Source organism: Impatiens glandulifera, chromosome 1 (genome assembly GCF_907164915.1).
Source record: "Impatiens glandulifera chromosome 1, dImpGla2.1, whole genome shotgun sequence".
NCBI classification, from domain to species: domain Eukaryota; kingdom Viridiplantae; phylum Streptophyta; class Magnoliopsida; order Ericales; family Balsaminaceae; genus Impatiens; species Impatiens glandulifera.
In genome coordinates this window covers 79020159-79039116 of record NC_061862.1, presented here as the reverse complement: position 1 = coordinate 79039116, position 18958 = coordinate 79020159, and the positions used below count along the sequence as shown (strand labels likewise).

The following is an 18958-nucleotide window of genomic DNA, read 5'->3' as shown; positions in this document are numbered from 1 at the left end:
TTGATTAAATATCTTATTTTTATTTATCTTAGGTTGTCACGGCAAGAGTTGCCCCTATTAGGGGCTAAATAATCTTATGACAATGATAATTAAACAAAGAGAAATAATTATGGAGGGAAGTGACAATCTGATTCTTCGATAAAAAAATAATAAGGTTTCTCTCTTCTCATCTATATCATTTTCAATATCATTTTCAGCCAATGATATATTGACACGTCATTCCCTTCCCTCAACTTCTCTCCCTATACTCTTTTAAACAAATTAAAATACAAGACCCATATTTGATTGGTTCAAGACTTGAACTGTTTGTAACTTTACATATAAGTGAAATAAGATTTTATCATCAATAATGTAGAAAACATTCAACTATCAATGAAAAATATGAGCTACATCTAGGTTAATTTGATGATGATCCTAGTTGCCAACATATATTGACTGCAAATTATGCTAATTCACTATTAGTTTAGATTCACATTCAACAATAACAAGTGAACAACCCAGAAATTTAGAAGTACTAAGGATTACACCAAAACAAAAAATGATTGTTGATTTGTTGTATCTCATCCTTTGTGAAGTGTTGTTTCTATTTTAGAATATAAATTGTCAAGATAAGTCTTATTTTAGTCTTCAAATATATTGGGCCAACTTAAAAAAAAATTTACATGTGTATCTCAACTATAGTGAAAACTATCAATATATATATATATATATTTTAATTTATTATACTAGATTCCATATTCAAATGTGATTATTTGTGTAACCAAATATTAGGGGAAATTTGATGAAATGCCCCAATGACAGGGGAAATTCCAGAAAAGGCCTGCGCCGGCTAATGTTGGCAAAAAAGGCTCTTTTGTCCTGCGAAATATCAAAAATACCCCTCGCGCGCCAGATTTTACGCTAAATGACGCGAATTACCATTCACGCGATTTAATCTAAATCGCGTGATTTCATTAACGCGTTTTAGATGAAACGCGTGAATGGTAATTCGCGTTTTTCAATTAACGTGAATTCTCATCCATGCGTTTCATCTAAATCGCGTTGATCAACTCACGCGATTTAGATTAAATCGCGTGAATGGCAATTCGCGTCTTTAGTCTTATATATAACTTTTTGGCCCTAATTTAAAACAAAACCTCCCCGATTCTCCCTCCCACCCCGACTTCCAAAACCACGTCTTCTCAACTGCCGACTTCCTTCAACATCGATCAAGATCATTGTTCCTCAACATCGTTCCTCGTCCAACATCATCGACTTTCCACCGTCTCTTCGACATATTCCGGTGAGTTTATGGCTTAAGGGTTAGGGTTAGGTTTTGATGTGTATTATGTCGTTTATATTGATTGATATTTATGTATTTAGGGTTTAGGGTTTGGTTCTGGTTTCGTTTATGTGTGTAAATGCTTTTAGGGTATATGTCGAGTATTATATCAGTGTTCTTATTCTGCATGCATGCATTTCACGTTTATTCATTCATTTCTCGTTTAAGAAATGGCATTTTCGTGTTTTTTATGTTCTTGTGAAGAAATGGTATTTTTGTGTTTTCTTTGACTGTGTAGGCTTAAGCTTTAACTTTTGCTGCTTTACTGCACCTTAATAGAATGCCAATGAGGCAAGATGAGTTGTTATATTAAGAAATGACACATCATATGCTTAATGTATTTAGAACTGTCCATTACTGCACCTTTACTGTACCTTAATGTATTACTACACCTTAATGTATTACTGTACCTTAATGTATTTCTCAATGGTTAATTCGGTTTGCTTACTCCCATGTTGTTCCTTGTTTTGTAGATGGAGTCCACTATAATACCCGAGTTTGCTGGGAAGGTATCTTGGAAAACCAATATGGGAAATATTGCGTCTAAGTTTGCGAAAATGAATCTAACTAAAAGGGTAAAGGACACCCAATACAGATTCTTATTCAAAGGACACCCGTTACTATGGTTCTCAGGAACGATTATACACCACATGCTCCTCAGGAAGTCCAGCTCAAATTCTATGGAGATGAAGTTCCTTGTGAATGGAGAAGAGCTGTGCTTCGGGATGAGGGAGTTTGCATTGGTTACAAGTCTCAATTTTGGGAGATTCCCTGCGGAACAAACAATTTTCAATCAGGTTGAAGAATCTCCAACTTTGGTTCTTAAATATTTTAAAAGTATTCCACTTATTAGAATAGCAGACCTTCATTCAAAATTCATGTCCTACTCTGATAGGGAAGATGCATGGAAATTGGGGCTGGTATACCTTGTTTCCCATTATCTCTTTGCCCTTGACCCGAAGAGGATAATAAATATGAAACTCTTCAGCATGGTCGATGACATCGACACCTTCCTCAATTTTCCATGGGGAAAGGTGTCCTTTAGAGTAACCATGAAGGGTTTGACCAAGGACCTTAATCGCTACAGGACGTTATATCTGCAGAAGAACAATGCCGCCTCGGGGAAGAAGAACAAAGACAAAGACAAAGATGTCGATGTTTCTTATACCGTATATGGGTTCGCACTAGCCTTACAAGTGTGGACCTATGAGGTAATCCAAGTTTTTTTCCCAATCTTGCAATTAAAACGACGCTTCAAACGGAAGAGTCTGTTTGCCCATGGATAATACAGTACAAATCAAAGAGGAAGAGCACCGCCTCTGACCTTCACACTGCCCTGCAAGACAAGATTGTTAATAAAATGGAATTGTCTGAAGAAGAGAAGATCTTATATGATGGGGATGACTTTGAAGATATAGGAGGTAATGTTTATGATGTCTTTTTTGATCTTGACTGCAGAAAGAGGAAATTTGGATATATTGATGATGGAGTTCCTCATAAAAAAACTGTCATGAGGAAGAAAAGACAAATTACTCCAGCCAAAGTCAAACCTTCCACAAGAAGAATAACCCTCAACCCAACCCCCAGCACCAGCACCAGCAGCTCTTATTCTGTCGAGAGCGCCACGAGTAGAAAAGACGAAGACGAAGAATCCTCTCCCCCGACTCCAACAACAACAACTCCCTAGGATAGATGTAGATTGGATGAACTTTCGAAGGAGCTAAATAAATTCAAAACTGAAATGAGAACTGAAATAATTCTCATTAAATAGATGTTAAACCAACTACAATAAGAGTTTGGCATATTATCAGCCACACTAGGGGAGGAACGGAGAAGGAGAAGATTTAATGTGGAAGATTTAACAGAGAAAAAGAAGGAGAATGATGAAGAAAAGGACGAGGAAGATTTTGAGGTGAACACTGAGGTATGAGTTTGAATGATGATAAATTTCTTGCATTTGGCATTTCTTGCATTTGGCATTTCTTGCATTTGGTGCATTTCTTGCATTTGGTCTAATTAAAGGATTTTTTGTTTTTTGTAGGATGGGCAGGAAGACAATGTTGTGCTGATTTTGGAGAAAGACAATGTTGGGCTTGTGGAGGAGAATGAAGATGAGGTATGTATTTCTTGCATTTGGTGCATTTGGTGCATTTGGTGCATTTCTCGTAGTTTGCCTATTTCTTGTATTTGGACTAATTGAAGACTTTTCTGTTTTTTGTAGGATGGACAGAAAGACATTGTTGGGCTCTTGGAGAAAGACAATGTTGGGCTTGGGAAGGACAATGAAAATGAAGATCACGATTTATTGAACGAACAAAATATTGAGGTATGCATTTCTTGCATTTCTTGCATTTGGTCTAATTAAAGGATTTTTTGTTTTTTGTAGGATGGGAAGGAAGATAATGTTGTGCTGATTTTGGAGAAATACAATGAGGTATGTTTTTTTGCAATTGGTGCATTTCTTGCATTTGGTGCATTTCTTGCATTTGGTGCATTTCTTGCATTTGGTGCATTTCTCGCAGTTTGCCTATTTCTTGCATTTGGACTAATTGAAGACTTTTCTGTTTTTTGTAGGATGGTCTTTTGTTGGAGATAGACAATGTTGGGCCTGTGGAGGAGAAGACAGATGAAGATGGTGAATTCAATATTGAGGTATGCATTTCTTGCATTTGGTGCATTTCTCGCACTTTACCTATTTCTTGCATTTGAACTAATTGAAGGCTTTTCTTTTTTTGTAGGATGGGCCGTTGTTGGAGATAGACAATGTTGGGCCTGTGTAGGAGAAGATAGATAAAGATGGTGAATTGAATATCGAGGTATGCATTTCTTGCATTTGGTGCTTTTCTCGCACTTTGCCTATTTCTTGCATTTGGACTAATTGAAGGCTTTTCTGTTTTTTGTAGGATGAGTCGTTGTTGGAGATAGACAATGTTGGGCCTATGGAGGAGAAGACAAATGAAGATGGTGAATTGAATATCGAGGTATGCATTTCTTGCATTTGGTGCATTTCTCGCACTTTGCATGTTTCTTGCATTTAGACTAATTGAAGGCTTTTCTGTTTTTTGTAGGATGGGCCGTTGTTGGAGATAGACAATATTGGTCCTGTGGAGGAGAAGACAGATGAAGATGGTGAATTGAATATCGAGGTATGCATTTCTTGCATTTCTCGCACTTTGCCTATTTCTTGTATTTGGACTAATTGAAGGCTTTTCTGTTTTTTGTAGGATGATCTTTTGTTGGAGAAAGACAATGTTGGGCCTGTGGAGGAGAAGACAGATGAAGCTGGTGAATTGAATATCGAGGTATTCATTTCTTGCATTTGGTGCATTTCTCGCACTTTGCCTATTTGTTGTATTTGGACTAATTGAAGGCTTTTCTGTTTTTGTAGGATGGACCGTTGTTGGAGATAGACAATGTTGGGCCTGTGGAGGAGAAGACAGATGAAAATGGTGAATTGAATATCGAGGTATGCATTTCTTGCATTTGGTGCATTTCTCGCACTTTGCCTATTTCTTGCATTTGGACTAATTGAAGGCTTTTTTGTTTTTTATAGGATGGGCCGTTGTTGGAGATAGACAATGTTGGGCCTGTGGAGGAGAAGACAGATGAAGCTGGTGAATTGAATATCGAGGTATGCATTTTTTGCATTTGGTGTATTTCTCGCACTTTGCATGTTTCTTGCATTTGGACTAATTGAAGGCTTTTCTGTTTTTTGTAGGATGGGCCGTTGTTGGAGATAGACAATGTTGGGCCTGTGGAGGAGAAGACAGATGAAGATGGTGAATTGAATATCGAGGTATGCATTTCTTGCATTTGGTGCATTTCTCGCACTTTGCATGTTTCTTGCATTTGGACTAATTGAAGGCTTTTCTTTTTTTGTAGGATGGTCTTTTGTTGGAGAAATACAATGTTGGGCCTGTGGAGGAGAAGACAGATGAAGCTGGTGAATTGAATATCGAGGTATGCATTTTTTGCATTTGGTGTATTTCTCGCACTTTGCCCATTTCTTGCATTTAGACTAATTGAAGGCTTTTCTGTTTTTTGTAGGATGGGCCGTTGTTGGAGATAGACAATGTTGGGCCTGTGGAGGAGAAGACAGATGAAGATGGTGAATTGAATATCGAGGTATGCATTTCTTGCATTTGGTGCATTTCTCGCACTTTGCCTGTTTCTCGCATTTGGACTAATTGAAGGCTTTTCTGTTTTTTGTAGGATGGTCTTTTGTTGGAGAAAGACAATGTTAGGCCTGTGGAGGAGAAGACAGGTGAAGCTGGTGAATTGAATATCGAGGTATGCATTTCTTGCATTTGGTGCATTTCTCGTACTTAGCCTATTTATTGCATTTGGACTAATTGAAGGCTTTTCTGTTTTTTGTAGGATGGGTACGGGAAGCAGACAGGGCATTAGTGCAAGGAAGACCAGATACATCAAATACACTACAACTACAACTCATTCATTTCAAGTGAACTTTATAATCAGATTCACCGTCATGGACATAAAACTCGAATCGGTTAAGTGGATGAACGTTATATAATCTGCCTTCTCAGCTTGATCACGTAAGAACTTTTCATAATAAGAAGATAAACGTTCATTGTGATTGGACGCTTTTTCTCTTCTACTATTAAACCAATCTTGTAATGTGAATATTAAATAATCAGCTAAGATTGATATGGGATACTTTCTAGCTTCCCTACTTTGATTATTGAAGCTCTCAGCGTAATTGCTTGTCATTTGATTGTATCGTTAACCAGGAAAAAAGGCACGACTCCATCTCTCAAACCCAATATCTGCCAAATACATGGCAATACGAGGGTCCTTAGCATTGATCTTGTCAAAATGATGATTAAACTTCAAGATTGTGTATGCTTGAGAAGCCAAACCAAACTCGGCGTGGCAGTGATCGGTTTTGAATTTGTCCATAATATTCATCTTGATGTGATATGTGCACGCACCGTGGTCAGCTTCTGGAAAAACAGAACACAAGGCATTGGCGATACTTGGGTGTCTATCAGATACGAACACGAGATCATCAACCAATCCAATTGTATCTCTAAGTTTTTGCATGAAATAAGTCCAGGAGTTGTTATTCTCTGAATCAACAACGCCGAATGCAACAGGATAGAGTTGTTCATTCGCATCTAATACTATCGCCACCAATAGCTGACCTCCAACCTTGTGCTTAAGAAAAATGGCATCGACGCACAATACTGGACGACAACATTTTTGAAACCCCTAATTAAGCAGCCTAAGGACATGAACATATACCTGAAATGACCGTGCTCATCTGTCTGGATGTCTGTTATGGTACCCGGATTGTTCTTCTCCAACATGTACAGGTATGGTGGCAATTTACCATAAGAATCTTCTACAGTTCCTCGCATCGCCATTAGGGCTTTTTTTCTAGACCGCCAAGCCTTATTATAAGACAACTTTATTCCATAAGTAGTCTGTATGTCTTCCATTATTTTCTTGGGCATGTGGTCATGGTGATGGTCCATGTACTTGCTCTTCATGCATTCCCCCAAACACCCATGATGGTGCTTGCCTTTGATTCTCTTGCCTCATCACAATTGAACACATATGATCTTTTACGAATTTACGAATCTCAAACATTTCCGAGGAATTTACTCTGACAGCACGCAGTCTCCACTTGCAATTCTTATCCAAACATTTCACAACCCAAAGTTCTTTTTTTGACTTCACCACTTTGAATTCAAAATGATTAGTCATCGCATATTTATATAACCTCAGTTGAAGTTCTTTTTTATTCTCAAACAAAGAACTAACTTCCAATCTGATTTCAGTACTTACTGCCTCATGTATAGGATTTTCACTACTTGGTATGTTACTAGAAACCCATTCACTACAGCTTGGTTGAGTACGAACAACAACATTGTTTTGTTGTGTACTAGAAACCCAAGCACTGCTTGGATTTGGATTGGTACTAGGAACCCAATCAGAACTACTAGGTTGGGTAATAGGAACCCAATCATCATCAGCATTATCCCCCACATTCAGACGCAAATGTTCATCTTCAATGTCATTTTCGAAGAAAACCTCACGCTGCTTCGGGAAGACGTCGGGGTCATCAATTTCTAGAACCGCTACACTTTCTTGAGTTGGTAGTGATTTCTCTACTAAGGATACACACAATGGAGTGTGGTTGTGGACTGAAACTGCTTCATGTAAAAAGAACTCCGCATCCACATCTTTTTTATATCAGTTATATAAGAAAATTTGGCAATCATGCCAGGAGCATTATACTTGGCTTGAAGCAATAAATCATATCTAGATTTGTCAACATCGGTAGCAGAATAAATTAGATCAACTAATTGGGAATAAGTAGAATTTTGGGGAACAATCATACCGCTGTTTGACTTTGCAGAAAAATGAGTAAGATCATCCTTAGTTTTCCACTCTCCATCAAAGTAAAGAAGTACAGGTACTTGAACTGCAATTGAAAACAGTTCAACAACATCACAAGAATTGAAAAAAATTCAACAACATTACCATAACCGAGGAGAGTTTGCTGGTAGAGTTTCAGGAAATCCAATGCAGCAACTTTTTTCATAAGTTTGCTTCAATGAATCTAATGGGATAAGAGCTCTTTATCCAATAGGTCCATTGAAGCAAACTTGTGGTTAATTCTTGGCACATTGTATCTCCACGAAACATACCAGCAAACTCTTCCTCAATGCTTAATTCGCGTGAGTGGGAATCAATAAGCGTGAGTGAAATACGCGTGAGTCAGCTACACTATGCCAGCAAACCCTAAACCTTAATACGAGAATAACAACATAGTATTGATTCACATTCATTCGAATACAACCTAGCTAAACTATAATTTAACTAACCTAGTGTTCATAATCACTAAAAACTATAAAATAAGCATACCCATTTTGAGAACGAAGAGTAGTGGGTCACGAATTCAAACGGAGAGGTCTCGTGGTGTCGTCATAGTCGTCAGCTGTTGCTGCTCGTGGTCGAGTTCTTCAGGGGAGTACGGTTTGAGGGTCGAGTCGGAGTGGCGAAAGGGGATTTCCCGGCGAAAGCGAGAGAAGAGAAAAGGGGAAATTAGTGATTCGTGGTTTTCTTAGAAATTAGGGCACAAAAATATTATGTACGATGAAAGACGATGATGTTGAGGAACGATGATGTTGAGGAACGATGATCTTGATCGATGTTGAAGGAAGTCGGAATGGAAAGTCGGCAGTCGGGGTGGGAGGGAGAATCGGAGAAGTTTTGTTTTAAATTAGGGCAAAAAGTTATATATAAGTCTAAAGACGAGAATTGCAATTCGCGTGATTTCATCTAAATCGCGTGAGTTCATCAACGCGTTTTAGATGAAAAGCGTGAATGAGAATTCTCGTTAATTGAAAAACGCGAATTGCCATTCACGCGTTTCATATAAAACGCGTTGATTAACTCATGTGTTTTTAAATGAAACGCGTGAATGGTAATTCGCGTCAATGAGCGTAAAATCTGGCGTCCGAGGGGTATTTCTGACATTTCGCAAGGCAAAAGGGCCCTTTTTGCCAACATTAGCAGGCGCGGGCCTTTTTGGGAATTTCCACTGTTATGGGGCCATTTCATCCAATTTCCCAATATTAGTGTATTAAAAAACTTGTTAACCAGCAAACGAAATCAGTTAGAATGATCCATAACTAAAAAACCGATAAAGAAGCATATAAATTTACAATGACCTGAATTTGCTGAAATGTTGATCGAATTGAGTTATTTTAATAAATTTAAGTTCGGTCCTATTATATAGGTTAGTCAATTAAAACTCCACATCTGACCATGACCAAATATTTGACATATTAGATGTATAAGATATCGAAACAGTTTGACAATGGTTTAGATACCCGAACATTTATTCGCTAATTAATATATTTTAAGGTGATATTGAATTTGTCCAATTATTTGAATAGGATGAATTTTTTTTATATCGAAATCATATACGGAAAAAAATGTTTTATGGTTAAAGGTTTCGTAATTCTAATTAGAATCAATTTGAGATCCGATCTCTAGATTCACTGACTAGTTGAGTTTTTTATTTTATTTTTATGATTAATCAGATTATAACTTGGATTTTATTTTTGTAAAATTTCGAATTAATGAAATGGTTTAGTCATTTAAAACAAAAAATCTGAAATATTTTCTTTCTCTTGTAAAAAAAAACCCTAGGTCAAACAAGGACCTAATGTATGTACCAGTAGCGGCAGCAGTTCATCTGAGCGAATCGGGAAGAAGCAGCAGAATGCTCTAACACTGCCGAGAGCTTCAGAGACCGGAAGTGGCGGATTAGCGTGTGAAGAAAGCAGTCGATCGATCTATTGCGTCTCATTTAAGCAGGCGATCGTCTTCCATAGTCTTCTGTTTTCTTTCACTCTTCCGTTCTCCACCAGATTGCAGAACAAGAAGCTCGGAAAAATGCCAATCGCACGTTGACAATGTGGGTTATATGCAGACTTAATAGAATCAGCAAAAAGATTAGGGAACTATTGAGGGAGAATTAGAAGAAACAGAGGAAGAAGTAGATAGAATCAGCTCACAAGGAGGAAGAAGAACACAGGGGCATAACCCTGTTTGTTTCAATTTTGAGAAGTAAAGGTATTATATGCACAATTAATCACTTTCGATTCCTTATATATATATATATATATATATATATATATATATATATATATATATATATATATATCACTCTATTTACTTAACTACATATATTTTCCATTTGAATGATAATCAAACTGGTAGTACGCAAGCCTTAGAGATTTCAGATGGATGAACAGCTTAAGACAATTACAACCCATGCCTTTGCTGCTGCAACTGCAGTCTCACTAGGCTCTGCTATCTCCTATCCTCTTGATACTATCAAAGTCCTAATCCAAGTATGAATCTTTGCAAACCCAATGTTTGTACCTTGTTTCTTTTGAAATTTATTCTACACAATGGCTACAGGTTGGGTCTGGTACCAATAAGCCATTAACAACAGCTCAAATTCTTGGTAGAGTACAAAGTATCTCTGGAAATTCAGGTTTCAACTTCTCTACTAGAACAAGTAGATTAATAACAATCGTTTTGGTAAACTAAACCTTCTTCTGTACTTTGATATTGTAGGTTTATACAGTGGCTTGGGCTGGTTGACTACAGGTAGGATAGCTGGTCTAGGAGCTCGTTTTGGCGTTTATGAAATTCTTACAGCTTTCTATAAAGGTGTAGAACTCAAATCCTTTGCTTTCTTCATTATGATTGCAGAAATGTCTTGTTTATGGTGGTGAATTCTTTATATTGCAGATGGTAGAGAATACAGCTATGTGCATACTGGTGAGGCATTCACAGCAGGAATGGTTGCTGGTGCGTTTGAATCACTTCTCAGCTCACCATTTGAACTTGTGAAGCTTCGTGCTCAGGTGAACTCTGCTTCTTGGACTCCTAGGTCTACTGTTTCTGCAGCAGCAGCAGCAGAAAAGGCGACAATTTCAGGTTTAGTTGAGAGGCTACTTCCTGGAAATTTACCTAATATGAAGACATTAAATCAATCTGTTAACCTTTTGGCCACACTCGGTGGTCCTAAACAAACGAACATGATTGATTCCGTTAGAAAATATCCGTGGATGATGACTGGATCTGGGAGGCCGCCTTCTATTACTGATGTTAGAAGTCCGTCACAAATTATATCCTTGGAAGGATGGAGTTCTCTTTGGAGAGGCCTTCGTTCGGGGATAGTTCGAGATTCGATTTTCGGGGGGACTTTTTTTGCGAGCTGGGAATTTTTGCATCGAGTATTGATTACTTGGAAAGCAGTTGGGATGGAATCCCCTCCTGAGTATTGTCTCGATTTCTAACCTATATTTATTATTTTGAGTTTAATTTTCCAAAATTTATGGTAGAAAAACTGTTTTTGTTCAGGTCTGATGAAGATGTAGGTCCATTGTCTCCAATTGCAGTTAGTCTTGCAGCTGGAGTTTCTGGAACAGTTGCTGCAGCTGCATCTCATTGTTTTGACACAGCAAAAAGCCGATCTCAGTGTATCGTCCTGCCTAAGGTAGTTTTATTTTACTTGAGAAGAAAATCCCATTGTTGTTGAAGCTTCTTAATAATGGATGATTTGGCCTTTTTTTGTTTGTTTCTTCAGTTCTTATACATGGAGAGGAAGTTTCTAAAATGGAAAACTCCAGGCAAATGGTTCGAGAGACAAACTGGGATTCATCCTTCAGATAGGAATATATTATTCCGTGGGATTTGGCTGCGAATGGCTCGGAGTGGAAGCATGTCGTTTGTTGTAGTTGGCGGTTACTTATTAGGTATTGATCTTCTACTCCCTAAATGAATTAAAATGTTACTTTTTTTTCCATGTTTGATTATTCCTTATCTATAGCTGGAGAAAGATGTTCTCCTTGTGTGATATATTCATGTTTGAAAACCTTAAATGTTGAATAAAAGCTATTATTGTTGGAAACAAGTTTTGTATTTGGATCTGGATTGAGTATTTTTATTTTGTGACCTGGGTTTAGTCTCGGGGATGGCTAACATGATCCCCTTTAGTTCATAGCGTTTTTAGTGAAAATCAAATTTGAAACCTTTGGTCTCAACTATCCTAAAGAGTTCTTATCGAGGATTTGCTGCCAAACTAAAAGATTTGATTCACATAGCGTGGTCAAAGAGAATCCGAAATAAAAGAGAGTAAAGTAGGTAGAGAAATTAAAAGGAAAAGAATGATGTGTTATTTGTGATAATTACAAGACAAAGGAAGAGGATGTAACAAGTTGACATTTTTATAGTGGCAAGTGGGTTTTTGACTCATCTTTCAAAAGGGGAAATGAAAATTTTAGATTTTTAGTTGCTTTGACCTTTTCATGTCTGCTGTATACTTGAGGAGATCATTGAAGTTTCATAATTATCTTCACTCAAAAGCTACATGTTTCTTTTTGTTTGTTGTTGTGTTTTTCAATCTTTCAATGAGATAGGTTTTGAGTTTGGGCCATGAGGGGGGCATGTTACTCATGTAATCATAGTAGCTTCCAATTTCACTTGGCATTCCCCAAGCAAACCCTAAACTCATTCCCAAGCAAAAAAATATTATTATTATTATTTATTTATAAACTAATATATTTTCAAGTCCATCTCATTTGGAAATACTTTTTTGCATTTGGATCTGGGTTTGGATGAAAAAATGTCAATAATTTTATGAATTTATGTCCCAAAATGATATCTCATCTAAATTCACATCCGAATGAGATACTTCACAAAAAAAAAATTATTGGCCATTTTTCGTCCAAACCCAAATTTAGATTTGGATAAGTTATGCACAAATTGACTTGAATATTTATATAAAGAAAAGAAGTTTTAGTTTTATTTTATTACCATAGTATAGTATATAAATAATTAGTTACTTGGTTAGTGCATGTGCTTGGTTGTTGTTTGTATGAGTGAGATGAATATAAGTATACTAGGTGCTTACCAATGAGTTAAGCAAAGACAACCTAATATAATATCTATATAAACTAGGATTAACATCCTTTAAAAATTCTCATTTATTCACATTTTAACTATAATAAGTGTTACCTTTTCATCTACCAACAAGATTTTCATAAATTTGAATCAATAGTTGTTTTCCTTTTTCTATAAAAGGATATTTATTTAAGAGAAATTTTTGTGATAATTAATTGTGTTTTTGAGTGTATTTGTTTCACTATTTTTCATGCTTTTATTGTTTAACATCTCAATCAAATCAAGATGAAGACAAGGGCACTATAGATATATAGATAAATAGATAATGTTTCCCAATTACATTTGCTCTTTTTTGAAATGTCTTTTCCCATTCATTACAACTTGAAATTAATTAATACTTTATTTAGTTCTTGCCAATTCAAATTTGAGCACCTATGATTATATGTTTTTATTCTCCCTACTTAGTGGATATATATATATATATATATAAATTATTATTATTATTATTTTATATATATATATATATATTTCAAACCTTCATTCAAACTTATATGAGATGGGAAAAAGTTCACTTCCATATCATACATTGAATGTTTTTAGATCTCAAGTTCAATGTTTATGTTCACAAAAGAAAATTTAAATTTGATAATGGTTATGCCTTGTTTGAAAACATTCAAATTCAACTCCGGATTTGGGTTTGAAAAAAAAATTATAATATTTTTTGAAATTTTCTTTTGTTAAGTATTGTATTCGAATAATGAAACAATTATACCTAGGCTAATTTGGGTTTCTTATTGAGGGCTCCTTATCGATACAATTATAGAAATTCGGCTATTATTTATAAATGTCACGTTAAAACAAAACATTATAATTTATATAACTAACTTTAACACTAAAAAGTTACAAATTGTGAGATTTGATCAAATATGTCTGAAATCTCTTGATCTCGATTTCTTCGACAATCCAAGAAATGAGGAAGAGAATGGGAATGTTTGGTATTAAATTTAATAAAATAGTTGAATAAAATAGGAAGAGAATTGTTAAGGAATGTTTGGTATTGGATTTAGAGTGAATGATTGCATCACAAATGACTTGATGCTTGTCTAAGCATACACTATCTACCTGTATGGAAGAGAAACACAATACAAAAGTGCCAAATAACAAGACAACAAAAACACACATATAGTTTTTTATTTATTTCTTTTTTTTACCAGTTTCTATTCCTCGATAATTCACTAAGTTCTTTAAATTTGAATTTCTTATATAAAAACTATTACCCATTTATAATGCAACATGTATGAATTTATAATTCATTATAAAAAAATAATAATCTTGATAATTATATAATTGTACATGATATTAATAACATAAAGTAAAGTTGTGCAGCCAGACAGACCAAATACAGAAATCAGCACTTTTACAATTGGAGTAATAATACCCAAACATATGTATAAAGTTACCACATCGTACTGACACGTGGAATAATGTACACATGTAATTACACGTAAGCCAATTATATCACTTTTTAGTGGAGTATGCTTCATCTTCAAGGCCCATCGCATTATATATAATTACATTGCTTCTTCTTATTCCACGTGGCATGTAATCAATTTCCACTTCAAACATATATATATATATATATATAACCTAGCTATATAGTTAGGCCATTAAATTTTAAAAACATAATAAATAAAAAAGTTTATTAATTAAAATTTCAGTTAATTTGGGTAGCTGATTTCATCAAGATCATCCAATGACAAAAACACCTCGTCCATACACGATAGCTCCATTCCGTTGTCATTATCATCGTCGTCGCAATGTTCGTAAACTCGGCATAAAACCAATTTACTATGATCTTGTTTCTGTTCATTTTTAGCAAAAATTAATGAATACCCATGTAGTATTTTTAAGGATAAAAATTGAATTGAATTAATTCTTACCGATTTTGATTTTGAGTGAGACGACGATCTTCTCTTGGAAGAGGAAGCGTTATTGACCGTTTGATGATGATCGGAGAGTCTGAATTCTTGCATTATCCAGTTTGTTTTAACATCCTCGTTCGATGAATTAGCATTTCCTAAACAGAAAACATAGTATTTTTTCATGCCAATTATATTATTATCGGTGAAAACCGGTTCTTCAGCTCCCATTGACTTCCAATATCCGGTCTCCGTTGACCGGTTCGATGACATCCTCCTACTATAGAAGTACCATTTGTTACCCTCCTCCATGGCCTTACCTATAAATAATGTAGTTTTGAGAAACCTTAAATATTTGAAATATAGAAAACATTTCATTTTTTAGACATACTTACCGTGAAGTTCCCAAGGATTGTAAGGATAGTGATGAAGATCGGGGATGAGATCGGGATGAAAGGGTAAGAGCGAGGCTTTTCGTTGAAGGAAATGAACGATTAGTTCTTCGTCGGTTGGATAGAAATGGAAACCTGGAGGAAGTTTCGAAAAATCACCCATAATGAATTTGATATTGTTTTATTTATTAGAAGATAAAGACATGAACGGGAATGAGTTCAAATGAAAGTGTAACATATTTATAGTATATAAGAAGTGGGGAGAGATAAAGAGTATATATTATGGTGACGTGAGATGAAAGTTTCTGATTTCAGATCACTATTTTTAAATGGAGATCGAGGATCATTATAGTAGAGTAGTATATAATTATTTTATTATATAGGTAACACCTAGCTCAAGTGGGACTAGAAAATGTACAAACTTCTATCTAATTAATATTGATCTTATTTTCATTTTACTTTTGAGATGTTACATTAATTTCTATTTGCTTCATGGGTTTGGACAAAAATGGTAGATAAATTTAAATGAAAATATTTTTTTTATTTAATTTTAAGTATATTTTATGAATGTTAATTTAGATGTGATCGATGGGATCACAATGTTATTTTATTTTTATTGTTCAAACTTAGTGTCATGAGTTTTAAAATAGGTCAATATCTAACTACTACTTTTAGGCGTGAGTCAGTACGGTTTATCTTAATATTTTATCTATATCTTATACCTTACCGAAAATTTCGGTATGCAAAAAATGCATACCTTTATCTTACCTTGATTTTGGTATACCTTAATTTCGATATACCTTCATTTCGGTATACAAAAAATTCATACATTTACCTTACCTTAATTTCGGTACGGTAACGGTATTATACCTTTGATACCTAAAAAACATATTAACTTTAAAAAAAAAGTCAATCTCATTGGTAAGGTAGAGATTACATATATTGAATAATATTTCAGAATAATTATATTTTGATATTATTCAAAAATTATATTTTTATAATTAAATTAATATTAAATATATTTAATTATTTTATATATATATATATATATATATATATAATATTTTAACTTAAAAATACTATTTTGGTATATCTCGATATACCAAAATTTTAAAAATCTCATATCTTTACCTTACCAATAATTTCAGTATCGGTATCATACCTTACATTTTTTTTCAATATACCTTAAAAATCGATATTTTCGATATATTGCGGTACATTATTTTCGATATACCTTTAATATCGGTAATTTTGTTCACCCTCTAACTCCATAATGTCATCCCAAAGTTGGGAGCATTTATTTTCATTCAATAAAACCGCATTATTTTCGGGTAATATATTTTCTTAAGTTTGATTCTCAATATACTTATATACTTATGAACGTCGTGCTAGTTTGAACATTAATTATTCTCACTTTTAACCCACTAAGTAACTCATGTGACAATAGTAGTTGTTAAGAAATAAAATTCACGAGTTTGATTCTCATGTCTTATATTGAAGTTGAGTGTCATTGGTGGAGGTTAATGTTACCGTCCTACATTAAAATAATAATAATAAATAAATTTGATTTCTTTTTAGATATAGATCTACATGCATTATTTTTGTTTGCTTATGAATGGATTGAAGTGCTTTTTCTTTGGGTTAGATGAACGTTCTTCTAGCTTCCATAATCAATTTCAAACATTAATATACTTATTAGTGCTTTATTAATTATTAATTTTTGTTTAGTTTCATACCCTTAAACTCAAACAACTTTTGTGAGTGTGGTTGATTTGATGTATAACATATTCATTGCGTTGAATAAAGAGCAATAACATCCCTTAGATTTTCATTAATATGATAATTTTTGTAATTATGAAAAAGTTAACACAATCTTCCATATTCATGTTTCCCACTTAAAATTTAGTGTGTTAACAAGAGAAAATTCATAAAAAAAAAAATAAAAAAATAAAAAATATAACCATTCTTAAAAACAATGACATGCTCAAGAGAATGCTTAACTATTCTCCGAATCCGAAAATAACACTTTAATGTTTTTATCCTTTCACATCTTTTTCTCAATGAATATAATTGACATGAATTAATACTTATCAATAATAGTAAAAAGAGTACTATTTTTATTATAAAAAAAACAACTGTTATGTCGTCATCATAGCTTCATGCTGATCTCATCCCTATGTGGACATCCAATAACTAGGGTTTATGGTTGCATAATGGATTGGGCCTCCAAGTCATATATTTTTTGTCATATTTGAAGGTGCATGCTTCCACTCCACAAAATTTTAGGGTCAGTTTTGGAGTGCCTAAAAACCCATAATTATTATATATCACTCACTCTTATAATATATATAAATAAATATTTCTACATTTTTCACACTATTGCTAATTTATGTTTCTTTTTATTTTTAATCATTTCTCTTTTGCACTTTAGAAAATGTGGGCTATATTATTGAGTTTATTTAAGTAAAGTCATTATTTTGTTTTAATCAAATTTATCGAGAGTTTAGAGTTTATACAAAGTTAAAGATCTCGAGTTCGATTTAACCGTTTTAAGTTAAATAAAAAAAAATTGTGTTTAGTATGAGAAAGTTGTTATGATCTGATTTAGAATGAAGAAACAAACAGAACTTATGGTACGTACGGAGTGCGGTCACTGATGGGCCCGGATAACTTGCTTCCACTTTCCTTGTCAAATAATAATATTCGAATAATCTCTTTTCTTTGCTTCACCTTTATAAGAAAATTATTTATTTTTATTAATTTTAATTTATTATAAATCAATAAATAAATGTATAGAATAAAAGCAACTTCCAAAAATATCAAATATATAATAAGAGTGGATTTAATAATAAAATTATTAAATAAATTTAGATAATAAATCAGCAACTAGGACACAATAATTCAAGTATTATTAAGATAAATAAATATTTAAAAAATAATGTTTACCAAAACAAACATAATAATCAGAAAAAGACTTTTTAAAAAAATTAGAAAAACAAAAGTAAAATTAATAATATATATATTATATTATATTATTGATATATTTATTTCTCCATATTTTACTATTAAAGTAGTATGAAATGCTTTCAATATTAATATTAAAATTGGTAAAAAAAAATTATAATATAAATATTTTATTTGAGAATGTGAAAGAAGGAATGATACAACGCGATCCGCGATCTGATTGGTTGAAAAAATTTTAAAAAAATATTTTTCTACTATTTACACATTTTTTCCTTTGTCCGGTAAATAACGATATAATGACACGTAATTCCTTCTATCCTTCCTTCCACTAATTTCTCGAGTAAAATTAAATTTCCCAACACCACTCCCCGACTACTAGCGGTGTAAGCAAAACTGAACTAATGAAAAACTGGCCGAAATAATTATAAACCGACCAAATCGAGTTATATTCGATTCATAATTTTTTGTACCGAACCCTGACCGGTTCAGTTGACGGTTTAGATAATAAAAAATTATGGCTGCAAATAAGTCTAGCCGAGCTCAATTCAGCTTCAGCTCAAGGTTGACTCGATTAAGTATTTATTAGCTCGACTCGAACTCGAACGAGTTTATAAATTGAAGTTCGAGCTCAACTTGAAAAATTTGAATTAAAAAAAAAAATTTCAAATATTTATTTTAAATTTTAGATTTTAATATTAAAATAAATAAATAAATAAATTATTTATTATAATGCTCGAAAAAACTCGACAAACCATAAAACAAGTATTATATGAGCTCAACTCAAATATTAAACGAGCCGACTCGAGCTCGAACTTGATTAAAGTCAAACTCAAATGGAACTTGATTAAAGTCAAACTTAAGTGGAACTTTAACTAAGCAACTAACGAATAAATAGACTCATTTGC

General features: G+C 33.8%; 2 protein-coding genes across 2 annotated transcripts; one reads left to right on the top strand and one right to left on the bottom strand.

The window, feature by feature from the left end:
* The first annotated feature begins 9508 nt into the window (after positions 1-9508).
* Positions 9509-11811, top strand: LOC124921756 (mitochondrial aspartate-glutamate transporter AGC1). The gene is made up of 7 exons (XM_047462455.1): positions 9509-9934; positions 10082-10215; positions 10286-10361; positions 10445-10540; positions 10622-11153; positions 11237-11372; positions 11463-11811. The coding sequence occupies exons 2-7, from the start codon at positions 10105-10107 to the stop codon at positions 11655-11657; spliced, it is 1146 nt and encodes a 381-aa protein (XP_047318411.1). The 5' UTR covers positions 9509-9934; positions 10082-10104; the 3' UTR covers positions 11658-11811.
* Positions 11812-14119: 2308 nt separating this feature from the next.
* LOC124921826 (NAC domain-containing protein 104-like) lies at positions 14120-15407 on the bottom strand. The gene is made up of 3 exons (XM_047462523.1): positions 15093-15407; positions 14719-15017; positions 14120-14640 (listed from the first exon to the last, which is right to left on the bottom strand). Exons 1-3 carry the CDS (start codon positions 15250-15252, stop codon positions 14497-14499), a joined length of 603 nt encoding a protein of 200 aa, XP_047318479.1. The 5' UTR covers positions 15253-15407; the 3' UTR covers positions 14120-14496.
* Between the last annotated feature and the right edge of the window lie 3551 nt (positions 15408-18958).

Bases quoted from the DNA above. Each gene is read 5' to 3' on its own strand.
- LOC124921756 (XM_047462455.1), top strand. From the start codon at position 10,105: ATGGATGAACAGCTTAAGACAATTACAACCCATGCCTTTGCTGCTGCA. The intron at 10,541-10,621 runs GTGTAGAACTCA...TTTATATTGCAG, and splicing joins TCTTACAGCTTTCTATAAAG to ATGGTAGAGAATACAGCTAT. The intron at 11,154-11,236 runs GTATTGTCTCGA...GTTTTTGTTCAG, and splicing joins GGGATGGAATCCCCTCCTGA to GTCTGATGAAGATGTAGGTC.
- LOC124921826 (XM_047462523.1), bottom strand. From the start codon at position 15,252: ATGGGTGATTTTTCGAAACTTCCTCCAGGTTTCCATTTCTATCCAACC. The intron at 15,018-15,092 runs GTAAGTATGTCT...CATTATTTATAG, and splicing joins CAATCCTTGGGAACTTCACG to GTAAGGCCATGGAGGAGGGT. The intron at 14,641-14,718 runs GTAAGAATTAAT...AAAAATGAACAG, and splicing joins CTCACTCAAAATCAAAATCG to AAACAAGATCATAGTAAATT.